The sequence below is a fragment of the Gymnoscopelus braueri genome (assembly GCF_963280865.1).
Source record: "Gymnoscopelus braueri genome assembly, chromosome: 7".
Lineage (NCBI taxonomy): Eukaryota > Metazoa > Chordata > Actinopteri > Myctophiformes > Myctophidae > Gymnoscopelus > Gymnoscopelus braueri.
Window position 1 is genome coordinate 19,115,730 of NC_137608.1, and position 15,190 is coordinate 19,130,919.

The window sequence follows — 15,190 nt, forward strand, 5'->3', positions numbered from 1 at the left end:
GATGTGTGCAACGTGAACCAGCAGAACATGGCGGGCTACACGCCCATCATGCTGGCCGCCCTGGCAGCCGTAGAGGCTCCCAAGGACATGCGCATCGTGGAGGAGCTCTTCAGCAAGGGTGACGTCAACGCCAGAGCCAGCCAGGTGAGTGGGCGGGGCAAACTTCAGCATGGGGTTCACTGCCAATATCCTGTCTCACAGGTGTGAAGGTGATAGGCTCTATGCACAGCAGCCATATTGGAAAGAAATTGGGCCTCTTCTTACTTCCTTCACAGGTGATACTAATGAAGGCTCTGTTCCATTCTGGTCAAACAGAGGCAGGGTGCTGATATTGTGCATGTTGGCTCACTGGAAACACTCTGCTACACCAGTGGGTCTCAAAGTGTGGTCCAGGGTCCCTCATGGTTCCTTGAGGGGGTTATAAATGGCCCCTTACGGGTGTGTAACTCTGAGAGTGTACAAATCTCTGAGAGTGTTCCATTTGTACACTCTCAGAGTTATGGAGGTCCTTGACATTAAAGGAGAATACCGGACAAATTAAGTGTTGTCTTTGATGTCTCGTTACTCACCTACCGACGTGAAAAGTGGCGTTCTTTTTTTCCATAGATTCCCCTGTCGTCATTTTTTAAACCCCCTCCGTTGTCATAATGGGAGCGCGTGTGTTAGGGAGATTCGTCTATTATAACCGATGCAAAGTTGTTTTTGTCTCTACTGCTAGTCATTGTGGAGTCTCATGATAGTCAAACATGCGCTGAAAATTCCTGCGAGGCCACCGTTAATGGCGAACGATTTAACACTGGATGCTTGTTTCTTTCCAGAACCTGGCAACTCGTGTTGCCAGGTTCTGGAAAGCCACGAGCCACGAGACATCAAAGACAACACTTAATTTGTCCGGTATTCTCCTTTAAAAGGTTTGAGAACCACTGTGCTACACGAAATGGAACAGAGCCTTCATTAGAATCATTGGTAACACCTGTGAAGGAAGTGAGGAAGAGGCCCAATTTCTTTCCAATATGGCTGCTGCGCATGGAGCCTATTGCAGTATCGAGTCGGAAACCGTCTCATGTTACAGTTGATTTGTATTCCGAAATTATGCGATAGCGATTTCTTTCAGGGGTTCTCTTGTCATCAGCAGAATGGAAGTTGGTTGAGAGTTTTTCCAGAGTAGACTAGTGTATTTCCTGTTTCTACGAAGAAAATGTTCAATGTCATGCTAGAATACACTATTTTTTCAACATTAACTATCGATGAAGAGTCTTATGTCTAGATATAAAGACCTGGGATCTCTGTGGAGCTGTGGGGGGGGGGGGGGGGGCAGAAGCATTATGTCAGTCTTTTCCAGGGTTTTATGAACGTCATTAATTTCATTGCCAGGGGAGAGGTTGTGGACCCTCACAGATAGGTGTCAGACGAGGGGTGCTAGATCCTGCACACACACACACACACACACACACACACACACACACACACACACACACACACACACACACACACACACACACACACACACACACACACACACACACACAAGTGGTGGAAAAAGTACTCAAATTCTTTACTTAAGTAAAAGTACCAGTGCTGCAAATTATATAGAAATACTCTGTTACAAGTAAAAGTCCAGAATAAATGTTCTTGAGTAAAAGTATTGGCATCAAAATTTATTTAAAGTACCAAAAGTAAAAGTGCAAAAAATATTTGAAAATGGCAGAAAAGCTTGTAGATCGGCTATTTTCAAATAGCCTAGGTATAAAATGGGGCTAAAGTGGTTAATGTATGTTTCATAATATCATAATTTATATCTGAAAAGTAACTAGTAACTAATGTTTTCAAATAATTGTAGTGGAGTAAAAGTACAATCTGAGATGTAGTGGAGTAGAAGTAAAAAGTATTGGAAATTGGAAATACTCAAGTAAAGTACAAAGACCTCAAAATTGTACTTAAGTACAGTACTTAAGTAAATGTACTTAGTTACTTTCCACCACTGACACACACACACACACACACACACACACACACACACACACACGAAAAGCCAGACCCTAACCGTGTACGCATGTTTGTCGTCCCTGCGACTGTGGCAGGCTGGTCAGACGGGGCTGATGCTGGCGGTCAGCCACGGCCGGATGGACATGGTGCGCGCCCTGCTGGCTCAGGGCGCCGACGTCAACGTCCAGGACGACGAGGGCTCCACGGCGCTCATGTGCGCCAGCGAGCACGGCCACGTCGAGATCGTCAAGCTGCTGCTGGGGCAGCCTGGCTGCGACGCCACCCTGAACGACAGCGTGAGTAGAAGCCAGAGTCCAGAGTGCCCCGGATTTTTAATGCGCGGCGTGGCTTGTGGAATCGGCATTTCTTCTAAAAGATTGTTGTAGTTTATGCTGTATTATTATATCCATCTTTCTTTCTTTCTTGTCCTCCTCCATTTCTTTTTACCTTTAACCCATTAAGACCGGGAACGTGTGACGTGTGTCATTTTTAGATCTCTTTGGCTATTAAAAAATAGCAGATATACAAGCTCATAGCGCGGCACCGAGTGCCGCGCTATGAGCTTGTAGATCTGCTATTTTTTGGAAATAAAAACGTGAAAATGTGTGCAAATCTTTGAATATATATATTTTTTAAGCGAACGTTTGTAACTCAAATCTTTGGTTCTGGGGATTCTGCAAATGTCTTTTTTTTTTTTGGCCGTGGACCCCCATCTCAAAATATTTTGTTCCAGGGACCCCCAGAAAGTTGTAACAGAGTTTAAAAATGTTCGCTTTAAAAATATATATATTCAAGGATTTGCACAAATTGTCAAGACTTTTCAAAAATAGCTTTACAAGTCTTTGTCGTAGACCTCTACCTTCCTTTTTTTCCTTTCTTCCTCTCTTCCCCTCTTCCTTTTCATTGATTTTACTTCTTGCTTTTTTTCAGGATGAGAGCAATGCCTTGTCCATAGCTCTGGAAGCGGGACACAAAGACATTGCGGTGTTGCTTTATGCACATGTCAACTTCTCCAAAGCCCAGTCACCGGTGGGTTCCGCAACTTTCACCCTTAACAGTCTTTAAATTATTTAGATTTCTTTATAATTCTCTTATTTTACTTACAATATATTGTGTGTGTGTGTGTGTGTGTGTGTGTGTGTGTGTGTGTGTGTGTGTGTGTGTGTGTGTGTGTGTGTGTGTGTGTGTGTGTTTTAGGGGACACCTCGGCTCAGCAGAAAGATGTCCCCCAGTCCAACTAGGAGGGGCATGTTTGATTAAAGGTTCCTACTTCTTCCCACAAAAACCCTGCGCTGCTATTGGTTCACATTCAAGGATGCCTTACCCACAGCTGGATGAGGGGTCCAATCCCAGGCACCAACCAACTAAACCAACCAACCAAGGAGGTTTCTGGAATAATTTTTCATATGCACATTCACCTCAATGACAAGCCCAAAGTGCCCTTTCGCAAATGAATGTAACCAGCTGGTGCCTGAAATCTCATCGTCATCTACCTGAAATAGCGAGAGTGTATGGACATCCACCAGCATCAAGACTGCCATGGAGGCAGACTCAAGCACCCACGCCATTTATTCCAAAAATGGCGATTTGACTACAAAGCGATTGTTTCTTTAAATTCCCAGTGAGCTCAGTGTTGATAAAAGCACCAGCACCTATCATCTTCACCGACATCACTATCAGCATTATGTTTATCACAGGCGAAAAACTGTTAATAGAAGTTACATCCACCCACAAGCTAGAATACATGTTCCCTGTATATATCGGGCCTATAGGCTATATTAAGTGCACCAACCCATGGCAGATGAATGCATCAATGAATAGATGTGACCTAGACTGGAGAAATTCTACTTTTATACAAATCCTTTGTATCTATTTAAAAACAATCACAGTATTTTGAAATATTTCCTATTACTACTTAACGATACATGAAGTTATTATATATTTATCGAGGTATAGTTTTTAATGCAAATAATAAATGTATTTCATTGTATATACTGTGGTCAATTAGAGATTCTACTTTTTTTTTTGTCCTGTGTCCAGTTTCTTTCTGTCATGTTCATTGTATGATACACGGTAAGCTGTCCTGTCCTCCACTAGTATTCAACAAGGTACTTACTTTCATTTAAATTGAGAATTGAAGTGCCTGAGACTTTGCCATATAACAATTTACGTCAATAAACAATTAAATTAATGAATGTGTGGTCTTCATGATAAAAAAAAAGTGTTTTATTTTACATGTTCAATTTCCTCATTACATTTCAAGACTATTTCATATTGAAATTCATCAAAGTAGCAACCAAATCCAGGAGAAAGATGGTTAACTTGTAAAGCTCTTGCTTTAAAATGTGATTAAGTATTGAGTCTTTCAAAAATTTAAATAATCTGCCAGGCGCTTGATTAAATAGTATTCATTCCCTCTTTAGTTCCCTCTTTTGGCCTTCACTACGATGGGAATAGAAGCCAGAGGTATTTTCTTTGTAGGACCCTTTTTCACCAATCGGGTAACATGGTATTGCAATAAAATTGTAAATTTATTGAACAAGATCAATTCTCTCTCAACATTTACAAACTGGGGAACCAATACTCTATGATAATGCAGGAGACTGAATTTGTGAACTTGAGATACATGTCACTGATGCCTTTAAATCTGCAGAAAAGCATCGCAGCTCATACCACAGGACTCATTCTGTCCAGATTCTGCTTCAAATGCCTCCATTGGTGCTTTGTTGCGGGAAGCTCAAGCGCTCTTGTTCCAGACAATAATCATAAAAAACTCAAAGCGATGGGGTACCAAAACTTGAAATTCATTCATATATACGTACATGTTCTCTTCAACCTTTTACTATGGCATTAACATCCCTTGTCTCAGAGTCAGTGATCAACTCTCATCTACCATTCACTTCAGATCAGCTCCCTCTGTTGGTGTGAACTAGTATTTTTCAAATGCTGACTGATTTTACAAGTGAGTGCTGCTAGTGCTTCTTGTCATACACACTGTGAAAAGTGCCTTACGTTTACCATGAAACCATCTGATATTTTATTTTTATTCTGCATTTTCACATTTTACCCATTCTATTAATATACAGTAGGAATCTACTTGTATAATGTGGCCTCGTGCTCTCCTTTGTTGTACTCCACAGCTCCATATCACTGGGATAGGAAAGGAGTCGGACTAATAGAATAGTTAAATCATTGCGTGACTTCGTTATCTTATCATAATCCGTCATTATCACAACATGCTGAAGTAATAGAGGCAGTTAAAGGCAGTGTTGCTGTTTCGTTGAGTTACACACACACACCAGCCTGCAGTTGTTATCAGGAGCATCAATGGTGCATAGCAGTTATTTGTCTCCATTGGTTGATTCAGGGGCATGTAAAAGCAAGCTTTTTAATTGGTAACTTCTTTCCATCTCCCTCTCTCTCTCGCTGTGGTTTTAACTGGGTGCCTGTATGTCGCACGCCACTTCCTCCTGTGCATGTAAATCCACTCAGCTGAATTAACTGACATGTGTTGAGATTAATTTGGTTTCAGACCATTCAATAAATTAAAAACCGCATTCGTTCACCGTACACATTTATTGTTAATGTGCTATTACAGCAGATTACACACACACACACACACACACACACACACACACACACACACACACACACACACACACACACACACACACACACACACACACCTAACTATAAATAGAATTAGTCTACCAATATAACTTTTTTAGTATTATTACATAGATCTTTCTCCTCTTCCTCCTTCTTATTCCTCCTTTAAATGACCAACTGCCACCAACAGCTATAACTGTAAATGTTTCTGTTGCTTTCAGGGTAATGTATACCGACCTAACAGAGACAATGCTTGTGTACAGCATTGGTTCTCAAAGTGGGGTCCGGGGACCCCCAGGGGTCCTTGGAGGGGTACCGGGGGGTCCCCAGCAAAACTAGTTACTTTTTAGCTTTTCAAAAATAGCAGATATACAAGCTCATAGCGCGGCACTCTGTGCCACGCTATGAGCTTGTAGATCTGCTATTTTTGAAAAAATCCTGGCACAAACCCTTTTTTTTTAGGCAGGGGGTCCGCAGCAATAAAAAAAAACATCATTTTGGGGGTCCTTGACATGCAACAGTTTGAGAAACACTGGTGTACAGTATGTTCAAACGTACCTGCAGGCAATGGAAACGGGAAGGATTTTTCTCATCTGCATCATTGTATGGACAAACACAGTCAACACAACTTCAAAATCTCTCTCTTCCTTTGATAAACCCTCTTAACTGAATTCCTTCCATGGAAATGACAGCGTGAGTGAAACTTGCCTTTGGTTTCCTTCAGTATGTTCTTCAGGTGTCATAAAGGGAGTACAGTCAGCTAGAACTGACATCAATATACCCTGTATACATTTCGGTCATTTAAAAATAGCCGATCTACAAGCTCACAATGCGTGCACAATACTTTTACTCAAGTATATTTGGAATTCCAGACTTTTACTTGCAACGTATACATTGCAGTATTGATACTTTTACTTAAGTAAAAATTGTGAGTACTTTTTCCACCACTGCCACTAGTCTACGATTTCCCTCCCATACCCAGGCCTGCATAAAGGCAGTACGGATAACAGTTGTTTTGTCATCAGTCAAACCTCAAGCCTGAAATAAAACTTTTCTAAATCTCAGACAGACATTTTCTACACTTGATATTGCCAATCTTCAGTTACTGGAATGGAGAGCTTTACAATAGCTTATACTGTATGTCACAGTAAAGCCAAAGAGAAGAAAATAAAGAGCTGAAGCTTGATATATGATTATCATATAAAATGCATTATTTATTACACAAGCTATAACAAACTTTAACTGTATAAGATAAGACAAATCATATTTAATGTATAAAACAAGATTAAACTAAGAAATAAAAGTACAATATAACACTATTTACAGAACTGTTACAATTTTCACATTACCATTTACAAACAAAAGATGAAAGCATACTTTCTGTACAAAATAACATGACTATATTGAAGTTTATTTAAAACAAAAATGAAAGCATTACTGAAAAATACTACTCAAAGGAAAGGGTGACTGGTTGTCTAGGACCCATGTCGCAGTGGTGTCCGATAAGATCTTAACCTAAAAATCTAACTCGCAAAAGTACAAATTACAAAATACATTCTCTTTTTAATAACAATGCATGGCTGTATTTACATCTAGAACATCTCCCCAAAATGTTTTAACAAAACTAAATTTACAGAAATAGTGAAAATAGCAGATCAGATCGGCTATTTTCACTCAAATTGAAAAAGGGCATAAGTTGTTCAGTCACAATGTATTTTTGGATAATTGGGTCCCAAGAGTCCCTTCCTAGAAATGTAAATGAGTCAAAAGTACAACATTTCTATTAGAAATGTATTGGAGTGAAAGTAAAGTGCTTGCAAATAAAAACAAAAAACACTCCAAAAATGTACTTGAGTACACTACTCAAGTAAATGTCCATGGTTACAGTCCATCAATGCCAGTGTGGCTCAAAAGTCCTGAAGTTCTGGGATAATTGGAGATTCTGGAGACCGGTGATTGAATGAAAGTGCTTGACAGACAACCTTCATCGTTGGCTGGGTCCAGGTCTCTTGGTGGCGAGTGGGACTGGGACATCCCATGTTGTGACTGGCTCCAGTCGACCTCCCTCTGCCACAGAAGAAGTGGAAGAGTGTGAGGATGTGGAAGAGTGCAGGAAAAGTTTAGCAGCACAAGCGGGCTGACCAGGTGGTGGAATTGAAGGATTACAGGTCCCTGTTTGCTCCGGTACTGATTGTTGCTCGATCAGGGTCAGAGATCAATCTGAAAGAAGCCATTGACCAGTAACGCTCACCGGTCGCCCACGTGCCCTCTTCACAGTGAGCGGTGACCTGCACAGACAGGAGCAACAATTTTGACATAATGTACAGTATGCAAATGACGCTAATAAGCAAAGGTTGCATGACTTATTGGAAGACATTTATTGATATCCCAGGCCGGCCTAAAAAGTAGGCATGACCGATTATATGGCCAGGGGTCAGTCTTACTAAAAACGAATAGTTGGAATGGATTCAGCACCCCCACAAACCCCTAAATAGACATCCCACAAGCTCATATTGGCCAATTTGTATTTCTACAGTTTTACGCCCAGGCCCTCCATGGGTATACCCAACTTTGATTGTCTCCCACTGAGGATTTCGGTTGGAACTAATTGTGAGGTGTTGGTAGACACCTTTATGAACACATGGGTGAAGAACACTATTGGTAAGCAATTATTTTGTAGATGGCAAAACATGTTGGCATAATAATAATTAGTATCAATTGTGATTACATTGTAATGGCAGTACTGATTTGCACACCAGCATGCCACAGGTACATGTTATCACTTTAAAAATAGTTTCATTAGGATCCTTGACCCCCAAAACATAGGTCTAGACACCTTATTTGTTCAGTTAAACTTGCGATATTGGATATTGGAGATATATAGTGAAAAACTTTTTAACATAGCTCATCATTTTCTACACATTTTCCCCCCATCTAGAAACACTGATTAGAAGTATATTTCCAGTGGTGTAAAGTAACTAAGTACATTTACTCAACTACTGTACTTAAGTTGTAACAGAGTATTTCTACATTGCAGTAAATTGAGAACTTTTTCCACCACTGAGAAACACGGATTAAAGAAGTAATATTTCCCTCAACCTGTGTCCTGCTCACTGCCAGAGAGGCGACACACCCACACCAGCTCCTACGCATGGTGTGTGTGTGTGTGTGGCTTTGCCAGATCATAGAGGGTAGCTGAGACACCAACAACTCACAATCACATCTACTTGACCAGTGGCAACTTAAGACCTCTAAGCTGTCTGTCTGTCAGTGATCACGGACCCAGGATCAAGCATTTATCAGTCAAAAAGTGTGCCAGTAACGAATCTAACGATGATGATGAGCAAAGAAGAGAAGCCCACCATGGATGCTCATCCAGGAGGCCAGATGAAGACCCCCAGAATGCCCAAGTGTTCTCGCTGCAGGAACCACGGCTTCGTGTCTCTGCTGAAGGGACACAAGCGCTTCTGCAACTGGAAAGAATGTGCCTGCAACAAGTGCAAGCTGATCTCAGAGAGACAGAGAGTGATGGCCGCACAGGTAAACAAACACCTGTTACTTTATTTGTTGGTACTTTCACTGCTTTGTTACTACGTACACTAGCCATGGATCACACGACGGTCGTCTTTTACGACCGTCATGGATGAACTTCAACTTGGTGTTTGCATTTTCTCCATTTACGGCCGCCCGTACATCTCCATAAAGGTTCGGATTTAAAATATGAAAGTGCTTATCCCATGGCCACGGATGTTACTATTATATACGGGTCCTCAGAAGTACCCGTATCTGCCGTATTGTTCAATAAAAAGTATTTTAATCCGATCGGTGGCCATTTGTTTCGTATTGCCTCAATGAGCTTTCAACTACGTGACCCTATCGGTTGGGAGGTGTATTGCACTCTGATACATTATAACCCTATGAAAAAATAGCCACCGATCGGATTAAAATTATTTTCATTGAACAATACGGAAGATACAGGTACTTCTGAGGGCCCGTAAAGTATTTTAACATCCGTGACCATAGAGTAAGCACTTTATATTTGAAATTTGAACGTTTAAGTAGATGTACGGGCTGTAAATGGAGAAAGTGCAAACACCAGGCTGAAGTTCATCCATGACAGTCATGATACGAGAGTCATGTTTCAGGGCTACTAGTACACTTGCTTTTCCTACAATGACCTTTGGGGAATTACAATTGCCAGTTTGCATTTATCAGATTTCCATGCTAAATTGCAATCCAAACGCGTGAAGTTTTCAAACTGCTTTGGTGTAGTAGTTCACTTATACCTTGAGTCAGTCTATGTATCCATTTGTGATATTCACGTCCTCCTGTGTGGCCTGTAAGCAGTAACATGACGTAATGCTTGAAAACGACTAGGAATAATATATATAATGGTAGCTAACGTTAGCAACGTTCGTTTATAAACAACTCACTTGTATCGTAAACCACGGATTGTTGATCAATTGATTGTAATAGACAGTGTTCCAAGCTCAATGCTTAGTTTATAAACAAACAATTGACAGTTGAATTTGATACATCTTGTTTAGATAATGTGGACAGATACTTTGTAGTAGCAGCTTTACCCCCCACCCCCAGCAGTGGTGGAAAGTAACTAAGTGCATTTACCCATAGTAGGCTACTTTCATTCTGCACAATGAGTACTTTCTACTTTTGGTACTTTAAGTACATTTTGATAGCAATACTTTTGTACTTTTACTCAAGTAAATTTTGAATTCCGGACTTTTGCTTGTGACGTATTTCTAGTTTAAAAATGTGAGTACTTTTCCTACCACTGCCCCCCAGTCAGACACATTTCTTAGTCCACAGTGTCAGTTTCTCTGATGACAGACACGTTTATTGGAAGACGACATGTAACTTTGTGTCAGACATGGCCCATATGAGCCATCCATCATGGTTTATTGTTTTATTTATTTTTTCCATCATGGTGCAGGGGTAATGTCACCTGAATTGTTGAGAGATATTTTAAAAAGGGAGGGGTTATACAAGAGCCAAAAAGAACCAAACAAAACCAAATACAAAGTAAATTGACAAAATATGTTACTACAGCCAGGACCTGTATGGGATATGTTACTACATCACAGTAAATGAGGAGAGACGTCCATTCAAGCTAAGAAAAAATAGCCAATGTATGAGCTACACTGTACATGTATGAGCATGTTGACATGTAAAACACTGGTAAAGCTGCTCTAAAGGGTGTATGTGGTCTTTCTTGAACTCCATCATGCCAGGTTGCCCTCCGCCGACAGCAGGTTCAGGAGGAGGAGATGGGCTTCTTCAGCCCCGTGGTCCTGGCTGGATCTGACGTGAATGTCAAGAATGAAGTGGCCAACTGCCTGTTCTCTGGGGTGGGACACCACCACCCAGCAACCCCCACCATCTCCAGCACCACCAGCTCCCCTCCCTCTGTCTCCGGTGAGCACTCACTCACTCACTCACTCACTCACTCACTCACTCACTAAAATACTCACTCACTCACTCACTCACTCACTCACTCACTCACTAAAATGCTCACTCACTCACTCACTCACTCACTCACTCACTCACTCACTAAAATGCTCACTCACTCACTCACTCACTCACTCACTCACTCACTCACTCACTCACTCACTCACTCACTCACTCACTCACTCACTCACTAAAATGCTCACTCACTCACTCACTCACTCACTCACTCACTAAAATGCTCACTCACTCACTAAAATACTCACTCACTCACTCACTCACTAAAATGCTCACTCACTCACTCACTCACTCACTCACTCACTCACTCACTAAAATACTCACTCACTCACTCACTAAAATGCTCACTCACTCACTCACTCACTAAAATGCTCGCTCACTCACTCACTCACTCACTCACTCACTCACTCACTCACTAAAATGCTCACTCACTGAGAGAAATAGTCAGTCAGTCAGTCTCAGTCACTTACTTCAGTGGTTTTCAACCTTTATCGCGTCAAGGACCCCCAAATTGACACAAAATAGCCCACGGACCCCCATTTGAAAAGATATGCCAAGGACTCAACCATTTTGATTTCTTGCGGGGTCCCAATCTACCCTGTATCATCATCATTAGTGTTCATTTAACTCTGAGAGTGTACAAATGGAACCAAATGGACCCGTTAGGGTTCCATTTGTACACTCTCAGAGTTACAGACACATAAGGGGTCAATTTGGTTTCTAACTATTCATTTGGCTGGGGACCCCCTGGAAGCCCCTCAAGGACCACTGGTGGTCCCCGGACCACTGGTTGAGAACCACTAACTTACTTCATCACCTTATGATCACCCCACATCATTATCTCAGACAGTTGTCCCACCACCTTCAGCTTGCATAAAACTGTGTTTGGACAGTTTATTTCCAAGCATTATGTGTTATGATATGATATGATTTTCACATCGTCGCAATAGAACAACTGGATTCATATGAAATATCGGCAAGTTCCCCTTTCCTCAGATGAATCCTGTTGAACAGTCAAACAAGATGAACATTGCCGTGTATTAATGATAATTGCTTCACCACTAAACCCTATATTTGCCCGAGGCTGTACATTGCCCCCTCCTTTTTCCCCCCTCTTCACTAAATAACTGAATAACTGATCTACAAGCTCACAATGCGATTTTTGTCAAAATGTTTGCCTATTATGACATGCCCAGAATTGGGACGCAAGGGTTCATGTTGTTAAATCGTTTGCTTGTGGGGCATCTTCAAAGTTTGTAGATCTGCTATTTTCGGCTAACGTTCCCCTCAGAAAAGGAATTCTAGGGTTCAAGGGTGGTTTAATGTAAAAAAAAAAAAAAAACGTTCCTATCACACAAACATTTGGTGGGCCCCCCTGCAGTAACTCTGAGGACCCCTGAAGGGGTCCCGGACCCCCTGTTGAAGACCCCTGGCTTAGAGCTTTGTTCACAATGTAATGTTTTACCGTGGCGTGTACCGGGCGTCCAGGAATGGAAGAGAAAGGAGAGGCAGTTGGCAGAGAGGATGGAGTTTAGAGACAAGGCTGTTCTCTCGACTTCTTTGTGTTCTGATAGCGACGCCAGGAGCTTGAATACCGACCCGGTCAAGGTTGCCCATGTACTTCTCCAAATTTGCGTGTGTGTGTGTGTGTGTGTGTGTGCTTTGGTTACAAAGAGAGCAGAGGACAGGACGGAGGGGAGTTGACCCACTCGGCGATACCTGAATTTGTTACAAATTAGAAAGTCCTCGAGATCTCTTGTAACAAACAATGTGGGACGAGGGGAGTCAAGCACTCAGCGATGACAGAGGGCAGAATGAGGACAGCAGCTTTCATTATCTTTCTGTCCCATTGAGCCCTTGTTATCTCTGTTAGTCCGTTTGGACCGGGAAAGAATCTGTGTCATTTTTTGATTTTATTTAGCCATTCTACGAGCTTGTAGATCTGATATTTTTGAAATCTTTCAGAAATCTTTGAATAAAAACATTTTTAACTAAAATCTTTGCTTCTGGGGGGTCCCTGGAACAGCATATTTTGAGATCTGCGGCCAAATACATATAATTTTGGGGGTCGTTGACACAAAAAGTTTGAGAACCACTGATATAGCGACATGATTTAAAAAAACTGTTAGGATTTAGAAGACATTTGTAGAATCCCCAGAAGCAAAGATTTGAGTTAAAATGTTAGCTTTAAAAAATATATATTCAAAGATTTGCTCACATTTTCACGATAAAAAAAAATATATAGCAGATCTACAAGCTCTTAGCGCGGCACTCGGTGCCGCGCTATGAGCTTGTATATCTGCTATTTTTGGACAGCCAAAGATATCTAAAAAATGACTCAGATGCGTTCCCTGTCTTAAAGGGTTAAGATGGAAAAAAGATCAGGGTGCCTGTCTGAGTAAAATGTAGTCGTGTTGATGTGCGGAAAGTCCCACGGATGATGAATATCGATTTGAATGGCAGGGTTTTGTCCAGAGTTACAGTAGGACATTTGACATTTCTTCAGTGCGATGATGTGTGATGCAGTGAGGGTCCGGTGATCTGCCACAATCCTCTCTCATCATCTCTAGATGGTGCTGTTGCCAATAGTTTGAGACGTTCCCTGTTTTTTTTCCCACCCAGGATTTCTTTCTACATTGAATTGACAGTCAAAGCATCAATAGAGAGTTAAGTGGGCTGGTAGAGTTTGAGCACACTTTGGAAATGATGTGTGTAGGGAAAGTGTGAAATATCTCGTGGCAATCAGGAAGTCCCACATGGCAAACCTAACATAAGAACATACTTTGACCACGTGACCCCTATAGCATCCCTTTTTCTGGGGGCGAACATTCTGCGAAAATAGCAGATCTCTACAAGCTCGCAACACGTTGCAAAGCGGTGCGTTGTGAGCTTTTAGATTGGCTATTTCCGGCGAAGATATTTAATGTAGAGCGAAAACAAGAGGGGGCCTAGTATAGACCCCTGGGGACTCCGGTCATAGTATATATAGGGTTTATGTGATGGTAGAAATGTCATGCATAACATTCATATACTATTTGAATAAACCAGTCTGTTTTATTGTAGCTTATATACACCATCATGTCTCTTGGAAAGTGAAAGGGACTTAACCCAGTAAATCCGAGAACACATCTGTGTCACTTTAGATTTCTTTGGCTCTTCAAAAATAGCAGATATACAAGCTCATAGCGCGGCACCGAGTGCCGCGCTATGAGCTTGTAGATCTGCTATTTATTTAAAATCCTGAAAAGTTGTGCAAATCTTTGAATGAATAATCTACAAACAGTTTTTTTGAAAAAAACGTATGTTGCTATATCAGTGGTGCTCCAACGTTTCCATGTCAAGGACCCCCAAAATTATATGTATTTGGCCACGGACCCCCATCTCAAAATATGTTGCTCCAGGGACCCCCAGAAGCACAGATCGGAATTAAAAATGTTCGCTTTAAAACATATATATATATTCAAAGATTTGCACACATTTTCAAGATCTTTCAAAAATAGCAGATCTACAAGCTCATAGCGCGGCACTCGGTGCCCCGAGCTTGTATATCTGCTATTTTTGAATAGCCAAAGAAATCTAAAATGACACAGATGCGGTCTTAATGGGTTATAAGAAGACCATTGTGTTGCTAATAAGTTGTTGTCTTGCGTCCAGGAGGAAGCCGCTCCGCCCTGACCTCCAGCCCCTCTTTCAGAGGCCAGGGTCAGGCTGATTCCGCTGACCTGCCGATGGACACCTCCTACTACAACTTCTACCAGCCTTCCCGCTACCCTAGCTACTATGGCAACCTCTACAACTACCAGCAGTACCAGGTATAACCACAAACAAGACAGTGGATTATCAAAAATATGGGTCACACATTCATCCGTTTGAAATCATTTTTCGAGTCAAATGGTGGGCGTTTCACCGACCGGGAACAAACCTGTGTAATTTTTTGACTTCTTTGGCTATTCAAAAATAGCAGATCTACAAGCTCATAGCGCGGCACTCGGTGCCGCGCTATGAGCTTGTATATCTGCTATTAAAAAAAAAAAAAACTTAAAAATGTGTCTACATTTTTAAATATATGTGTATTTTAAAGCAAACATTTGGAACTCAAATATTTGCTTCTGGG

The 15,190-nt window shown here is 41.4% G+C and overlaps 2 protein-coding genes across 5 annotated transcripts in view; both read left to right on the forward strand.

The window, feature by feature from the left end:
• kank1a (KN motif and ankyrin repeat domains 1a) overlaps positions 1 to 4,167 on the forward strand; it is an 81,496-nt gene extending 77,329 nt beyond the window's left edge. For all 4 annotated transcript variants that reach the window (XM_080432234.1, XM_080432233.1, XM_080432232.1 and 1 more), the window contains 4 exons: positions 2 to 144; positions 2,082 to 2,282; positions 2,917 to 3,015; positions 3,184 to 4,167. In XM_080432234.1, coding sequence (XP_080288360.1) covers positions 2 to 144; positions 2,082 to 2,282; positions 2,917 to 3,015; positions 3,184 to 3,246 — 506 coding nt within the window. In that variant the 3' untranslated portion in view covers positions 3,247 to 4,167. The remainder of the gene's footprint in view (position 1; positions 145 to 2,081; positions 2,283 to 2,916; positions 3,016 to 3,183) is intronic.
• A 4,761-nt stretch (positions 4,168 to 8,928) lies between these two features.
• The window catches only part of dmrt1 (doublesex and mab-3 related transcription factor 1), a gene marked incomplete at both ends in the record, with an annotated part of 30,896 nt that continues 24,634 nt past the window's right edge, over positions 8,929 to 15,190 (forward strand). Inside the window, 3 exons of the mRNA XM_080433510.1 lie at positions 8,929 to 9,135; positions 10,845 to 11,028; positions 14,731 to 14,888. Coding sequence (XP_080289636.1) covers positions 8,929 to 9,135; positions 10,845 to 11,028; positions 14,731 to 14,888 — 549 coding nt within the window. The remainder of the gene's footprint in view (positions 9,136 to 10,844; positions 11,029 to 14,730; positions 14,889 to 15,190) is intronic.